This window comes from Brassica oleracea, chromosome C9, assembly GCF_000695525.1.
Source record: "Brassica oleracea var. oleracea cultivar TO1000 chromosome C9, BOL, whole genome shotgun sequence".
In the NCBI taxonomy this organism is placed as follows: domain Eukaryota; kingdom Viridiplantae; phylum Streptophyta; class Magnoliopsida; order Brassicales; family Brassicaceae; genus Brassica; species Brassica oleracea.
Genome location: NC_027756.1, coordinates 3,674,641 through 3,682,512, shown reverse-complemented (window position 1 = coordinate 3,682,512; position 7,872 = coordinate 3,674,641). Strand labels below are relative to the sequence as shown.

The 7,872-nt window shown below is 36.3% G+C and overlaps 2 protein-coding genes across 2 annotated transcripts; one reads left to right on the top strand and one right to left on the bottom strand.

Moving 5' to 3' along the window:
* LOC106318801 (EIN3-binding F-box protein 2-like) lies at nt 1-2,719 on the bottom strand. Its single transcript, XM_013756937.1, has 2 exons — nt 2,494-2,719; nt 1-2,359 (listed from the first exon to the last, which is right to left on the bottom strand). Exons 1-2 carry the CDS (start codon nt 2,516-2,518, stop codon nt 534-536), a joined length of 1,851 nt encoding a protein of 616 aa, XP_013612391.1. The 5' UTR covers nt 2,519-2,719; the 3' UTR covers nt 1-533.
* Nucleotides 2,720-6,170: 3,451 nt separating this feature from the next.
* On the top strand, nt 6,171-7,031 carry LOC106314132. Its single transcript, XM_013752067.1, has one exon. It carries the CDS (start codon nt 6,171-6,173, stop codon nt 7,029-7,031), a length of 861 nt encoding a protein of 286 aa, XP_013607521.1.
* The last annotated feature ends 841 nt before the right edge of the window (nt 7,032-7,872 follow it).

Genomic DNA, 7,872 nt, shown 5'->3' with positions numbered 1-7,872 from the left:
ATCACAACAAAATGATCTGAGGAACATGTTCTATTACAAAAGATAGTAGTATGTTCAGTGGAAGCTTATACAATGATCAGTAGTACAAGTAGTACAGATAGTGCCTTAAACAAAAAAAAAAACAAAGTGGAAAAACATAGCTTTTGGCAGAACACACAAAAAAACAACTCCTAAGAGATGTAATGGCGACTAAGAAGATACACCGCCACTGCCAAAAGCTCTACATAGGGAAAGATAAAGCACTACTATCACAAACCTAAACCAAAGAACAAGTACTCCCACAAGAACATAGAGAGACAACAACAAACTCCAAAAAGACAGTAAAGACTAAACAACCCTAACTAGATTACCAGAACTCAGTAACAAGATTCCCAGGAACACAACAGTTGTGGAAACAGGCTCAAGAACCTGCCAAAAAATTTGCAAAAAAAAAAAACCAGCTGCTGCGTCCTGAGAAAGAAACTAAGTTCTAGGTGAAATCTATTAGGGGCTTACCGACCAGAACCTAAGTACTTTTGCAGAAAGGTATCTATCTAGTAAAGTATATCACACCGCCATAGCTGTTCCAGAAGACTATCCACAGTGCTGCTACTGATCCTACCACACCTCTGAATGTTCAATCCCAAGAGCGTGCGGCCGAGTTTCTGTATACACGCCTTGCTTTTATCTGTGATCCCAGAGCAGCCACCAAGAGAAAGAACCTGAAGACTCAAGTGGTTGGGAGAAGACGCCAACGCCTTGATCCCATGATCTGATACCAAAGTGTTTGACACGTCGAGATCATTTACTGAGTAGCAGTTCTTGGCCACTGTGACAAGGCTTGCATCAGTGATGTTCTTGCACCCATCAATGCTAAGAGACTCCAGCGTGCTTCCATGGGAGAAAGATACTGCAGAGACTGTGTTGTCTGTGACATTTACACATCCGTTTAAGTTCAACTTCACTAGACCAACGTTGTTGCTCTGAAGTAAAGAGAGGACACCAGCGTCTGTAACTCCGTTCAATCCACAAAGCTCAACGTCTTGAAGCTGATGACAGAACTTCCCTAAGAAGGTGAGACTTGAATCCCCAAACCCAGGACAGCAACGGACTGATAAAGACCGTAAGGAGCTGGTTGATGTAAGATGTGATTCTGAGTTCAAGTCTTGGATCCCCAGACAGTTAACCAAAGAGAAAGCCTTCAACTTCGCGCCGCAGCTCATTAGAAACCCCAAGCAACCAAAGTGGTTGATCCTGTGGCACTCCTCAAGCTTCAAACTCTCTAAAGACGCCGCAGATTTCGCCAAAGACACAAGCCCTTTGCCGGAAACAAGCAGACACTTGTTCAGAGAGACATGCTTCAGATCAGGACAGCCACTTCCAACAGCTTCAACCCCAACATCAGTCATCCCTCTGCACGAGGTTACTGACAAAGACTTGAGCTTCTTCATCCCTTTAGCATTTCCCATGACCCAAAACCCTTTCTCATTCACTCCTTGAAGCCCACTAAGCACAAGATCAGTAACCGCAACCCCATAGTGTCCAAGAACAGCAAGAGACAGGCCCGTTACATTCACCATCTGGAGTTTCACTTTCGTCAAGTAAGAACCAGCTTGCGCCAAGAGGAACGCAACTCCTTGATCCCCAACGCGAGGACAGCTCCGCAAAGAGATAGATCTCAGACTACTACACCGTCTCGCAATCCCCCTTAACCCCTCGTTGCCGACGCCAGAGCAAGAATCAATCGTCAGATCATTTAGATTCCGACAGTTCTCGGCTATTGCGACCAAACCCTTGTCTGTCACTCCAGGACACCGCGAAAGGTTGAGTCTTTCGAGCATCGGACAACACCGCGCGATCTCGGACAAACCCTTATCACTAACCGCGGGGAGATTCCAAAGAGACAGAGCCTTAAGAGAAGGACAACCATATGCAATTGATTCAATACCAGCGTCTGTGACTCTACTCTCAAACCCACTCCCGCGGATCTGAAGCTTCCCTAACCCGCCGCGCGCTGACGTCCCGACAGAGATAGCTGCAAGCCTCAAGTCCGTAGCTTTGTTACCTTCCAAGCTCCTTGACAAGAACCCTTCACTCTCCACTTCTTGAACAGACTCGTTCGCTTTGATACTAGTGAGAGTGTTGAGCCAGTACTTGGAGACGCAAGCGCACGCGCTTCTCTCTTTGCCAGAGGGTAAGCGTCTAAGGATCTCGAATAGGCACTCATCGGGTAAAACTTCGATTGAAGTTTGCTTTTGGTTAAAGGCGCTGTAGGGTGAGGGTGCGGCGACGCGTAGTCTCTTGCGCGGTGGGAGATAGACGCCGGGACAGCTCCCTGGAGACAGATGCATCGTTCCCCCATTGAAAAAATCTTCATCACCTGTGATTAAACCAAGTAAAAATCAATACTTTTAACGAGAAACAGAGCACATCCACGAAACAGAGCAAGAGAGGCTAACGAGATCAAACGGTAGAACCTAACCAGAAGTTTAATTAAGAGATTGAAGAGCATACCACTAAAGCTGAAGATCCCAGACATGATTCGAAGAGGAAGAAGACGACGATGAACAGAGCAGAGACGGTGTTGAATTGAGGTCGAAGAAGAGTTAGATTCATGAAACGGAGAAGAACCCTAGAGGAATAGGGCAAAAAGGAGAAGAGGGTTTTCAGAAAGATTCAAACTTTTTGAGATATGAGAGAGAGAAGGGGAAACTGTGGAAGGTCTTATGGGGAAGATGATGGAGGCTTACGGTGGGGGTTAATGTAGAGGATTAAAACTCTTTAAGTTCAATGTATACACCCGCGAAAGACGGGTTTCTTCTCAACCTTCTTTGTTCCCAGACAGGCCCCACCGAACCCAATTGTAATCATATTATTATTTTAATTTTTTCCGACCAACTAAACATTATTATTGATATTAATTTAATAAAGCATGATAATTTATTTCATAAAGTTCTTAAAGGTTGACGAAAAAGGCTGAATACATTGAAGGAATGACATAGAAATGTCGAATACATGCATTGTTGACAAAAATTAACATTGAGAGGTCGACTTCGTTGATTTTTTTTTGTTATGTATTGTTTTGGTTGGAGGAATTTGAAAACATGACCTAACGACATTATTTATTTTTATTTGAAAAATAGTATCAAATGTTGGGTGTCTCGTAACATGTTTTTTAATGATGTTATACATGAGGATAACATAGTCTAATTCCATGCTGATCTTATATTTGATAAGTCCAACATTTGAAAAGAGTTTCGAAATTTTCTTTTTTGAGAAGCTTCGATTTATGAATCATTTTATAAGAAATTCTGTTATAAAAAATCCATATATAGATCAGTTGAAAATAAATATTTAATTTACACTTTTACAAAATATTTATTTATACTTTTACAAAATATAATTTTATAATTTAACTAAGGAGCTTTTGAACAAAATAAAGTTAAGGGGTTTATTTAATCATCTAATTTATAAGAACATAATTTCAAATAACATAAAACACTGTTACTCAACAACTGATTATAATTTTGCATTAAATTTGGTGTTATTAGATATGATATTAATTAGGGTAATCAGGGAATTGTGTGATTCCGATTCTAATCAACTCTGCATTGTCCACCTGTCAATTTCTAATCAACTCTCCGTATTGTCCACCAAATAATCTATCTCTGAGCTAAAGAATTAGTTAGAGCGTGGCCAGCGCCAAGAACCTCTTATAAGTTTCTTACTAATATATGACTATTATTTATAGTACAGATCAATTTTGTTTTAAAAAATTAAATTATAAGTCAAATTTAAACCAGTAATAATAATACAAGTGAAAAATGAGTATATGAAGCTAAGGGTTCTTAAAGTGTCTTAGACGAGATACAGAATATCACCTCTCTTTTACTTTTTGATTATTTTTTTCTATTTAATATGAAAACTCCACCTATATACTACAGTTAAAGGTACTCTTTTTTTTTTTTGCATAAAAGGCTAAAGTTAAAGGTACTCTTATAACTCATAATAACTAATTCTATCTCTGAGTAAAACAAATACATATTAATCTTTGGTGTTTCTAATATACACATTTAACTCTAAACCTATAAAACCAAAGGCTAAATAAAACCTCTATATTAGTTTTCTTAGCCAACCTGAATCGGTTTGTTTGATAAGAAAAAAACCCAACAAATCTCCATCATGTATACTAGTAATTAACAACTTAGTTAATTACAGTTAAACACTTAGCTATTTGAGTTGTTTGTTATGATGTTCATGTATTGTATTTAGATATGTGTATTATCACTGGTTGCGTCATCACTAATTAACAAGTTGTGAGAAGAAAATAAAATAAAATGCTGGTGAGGTTATAAAAGAAGAAAAACAAACAATATTATTGTTTGAAAAGGACGAAATTGATGGTTGAAGGTTGACAGAAGAGATTGAATACATTGAAGGTGAGGAAATCGTTGGAGTACATGCATTGTAGACAAACCATTTTTGGTTTGATTTAAAACTGTTGACAAAGCATTGGAAGACTGAGTTCTTTACTTTTTATAGATTTTTAGATTGAAAATACATAAGCATTAAAAAAATATAAGCATTGATATATTATAATCAGTTTAATCATAAACTATGTAATTGATATTAGTACGAGAAATAATAAACCGAGAATACAACTACTATATAATGTAAGTTATGTAACTAACAACAAAACATTGTTATTAATTATTAATAAAGCAGAAAGAGAAATATACATATATTTATCTCCTAAAGTTTTGAAGGTGAGAGCTAAAGGTTGACAACAAAGACCGAATACATTGAAGGAATGCCATAGACATGTCGAATTATTGACAAAATATAACATTATTATAGTATTATTTTAGTTGGAAAAACTTTAAAAAAACGACTGTTACAACATTATATATTGTTTATTTGAGAAATAGTATCAAATGTTGGATGTCTCGTAACATGTTTTTTTTTAACAATGTTATATCTGAGGATAACATATTAATCCAAATCCATGCTAATCTTATGTTTGACAAGTCAAAGATTTGATTTATGAATCAATTGAAAAAGAAATATAGGTAGAATATGGTATAGTTATACTTTTAGTTATGGAGTGTTTGAACAAAATAAAAAATGAGGTTTGTCTGATCATAGATTTTACAAGAACATTATTTCAAACAACAATTAAATATTGTTATTCAAAAATTGATTATAAATTTTGTATTAAAAGTGGTGTTATTAGATACGATATTAATATGAATAATCATGGAAATCATATATATGATTTTAATCAACTCTCCATAGTCCACCCGACAATCTATCTTTGAGTAACTCACAATAACTCTTATATCTCTGAGTTAAAGACGATAGACTCTTTTTAAGACGATATAATTAGTATTTGGTATTTGCTCTATTCACATTTAACTTTAAATTATAAATACAAAGGTTAAATAAAACCTATATCAGTGGTTTGTTCGCTAATATAAAAATCCAAGAAATCTCCATCATGTATACTAATAGCAACTTAGTTAACACTTAAACAATTAGCTCGTTGGAGTTGTTTGTTATGAGTTATTTATTACCATTAGTTGCATCATTATTAATTAAAAAGTTATGAGAAAAATAAAATGAAAATGAAGAAAAATGAAGTGCCGCTGAGAATTAAGCAAGGGGCTCTACCTATTCGTTACTTGGGAGTGCCGCTGTCTTAAAAAAAAATGAAGAAGATTGACTTTCAACCTCTACTGGACAAAGTACTCTACAGATTCAACTCCTGGACAGTCCGTCATTTGTCTTTCGCGGGTCGGTTCCAACTCATTCAATCAGTAATCTACTCCACGATTGCTTTTTGGGCTTCAATCTTTATCATTCCAAAAGAATGCATAAAATTGCTAGAGCAAATGTGCAATGCTTTTCTATGGAGAGGAGCTCCGACGGCTGCTAGGGAAGTTAAAATCTCATGGATTTCAGTTTGTACTCCCAAAGAAGAAGGAGGTTTGGGTCTAAGGAGGTTGGAGGAATGGAATCAAGTGCTCGGTTTGAAATTGATTTGGCTGATCTTTGCAGCAGGTGGCTCTCTGTGGGTTTTCGGGGTCCGGAGTCATTTAATTAGGGAAAAAAAAATTTGGGAGCTTCAACCAGAGAGATCAAATAGTTGGATTTGGAAAAGCCTTTGTAATCTGAGACACATTGCACGACCTATGATTATATGTGAGATAGGAAATGGAGCTTCTGCTAGTTTTTGGAATGATAACTGGACTTCTTTAGGTCCTCTGATCGATATAACGGGACCTAGAGGACCAGAGGTCACGGGTCTACACGGTGACGCAGTGGTTGCGGAAGCATTAAGAGAGGATAATTGGTGGGTTAATAGAAGCCGTAGCAGGAACATGCTTATTTCTCTGGTTCGAGACTGCCTACCAGAAGCATGCCCTATCATCTCTTCTGAAGCGGATGATAGCTACTTATGGAAGCCAGGTAAAAGAGCTGCTTCCTGCTCTTTCTCTACTATGGATACTTGGGCAGCTCTGCATCCTCAGGGGGAGTCAGTGTTCTTGCACCGGCAAGTTTGGTTACATGGGAGGATACCGAAACACGCCTTTATTACTTGGGTTACTGCTAGAAACAGACTGGGAATGAGAGATAGATTGCGGAGTTGGGAACTTCAGGTGCCGTCAAATTGCATTCTATGCAACTTGGCAGATGAGACGAGGCAACACCTCTTCTTTGAGTGTAGTTACAACGCTGAAGTGTGGAATTTTTTCTGCTCGAGATTGAATATTCACCCTCCTGTCCTGTTTGAAGATGGTTTGAGATGGCTCAGGAACCCGTCTCCTGATGAGTTTGTGAAGCTGATAACAAAGCTCATATACCAAGCAGCAATTTGTAGTATTTGGAAGGAGAAGAATAATCGAATTCATAATCAGAGATTTGGCCCGACTCAGATAGTGATTCTTGAGATGAAGCAAGTTATTCAAGCTCGATTGGATCCTTTATCAAGAGCCAGCAACTCTAGAAGGACTGATACTACGCTGCTTGGTACTTGGTTTACTTTTTTCTAGCTGAGTCGATGAAGGTGAAAAGGTCTGAAGGGGAAGAAGTTGAAGTTGAAGAACCTGGAATTTATAGAAGTGGTTTTGGTGGAGTAGCTTAGAAGAGTTGAATATTTTTTCAGGAAGTTTAAAGTTCTTTGTATAGGTAAGCTTTTATCGTTTTCACCCGGTTGTGAGCGCCTTTAGGTGTAAAGGTGTATCTCTTTTTTAGTTCAAAAGTTTAGTTGAAAAAAAAAATGAAAATGCTGGTATCTATCTTATTAAAACTCAAGTACAAAATTGGAGTGTTTGGAGACTTGAATAGGACTATTAAAAAAATTTGGAGTGTTTGAAAACATGAATTGTAGTCTTTTAAAAAAAAAAAATTTTGTTTGGAAACAAGGATAGTAGTATTAAGAAAAAAAATAATGGGCTTATGTTATTAAGAAAAATTAAAAGTCCATCATATTATAAGAAACTATCTATCTGGGCCAGATTTAAAATATACGAAAACGGGTCAATCTAATTGCCTAAAACTTTTTCTTTTCTAAACTAACCATAAAACAAAATTTAAAATTTATACACATATTTCAAATCAAAATAATAATTTAAATTTGATTTATATCAAAAATTGATTAAAAAATAATACATATATTCAAAAATGGATTTTTACTAAACTATTTTTCAATAACCATTATAAAAAAATGTTGTCAATATATATAATAAAAATACAATACAAAGCCCAATTTGAAATACCAACTCAAATTATGGTTTTTATATTTCATATTAAGTTTTAATAAGATAGATATATGTAATTATTTATATGATGGTACGTATAAAATACTATTAATTATATGATTACTTATATGAT

What these genes read in the sequence shown, in the direction of transcription:
- LOC106318801 (XM_013756937.1), bottom strand. Translation starts at nt 2,518, where the DNA reads ATGTCTGGGATCTTCAGCTTTAGTG. An exon ending in TGGGATCTTCAGCTTTAGTG is followed by an intron (nt 2,360 to 2,493) that starts GTATGCTCTTCA and finishes GTTTAATCACAG; the next exon opens with GTGATGAAGATTTTTTCAAT.
- LOC106314132 (XM_013752067.1), top strand. Translation starts at nt 6,171, where the DNA reads ATGATTATATGTGAGATAGGAAATGGAGCTTCTGCTAGTTTTTGGAAT.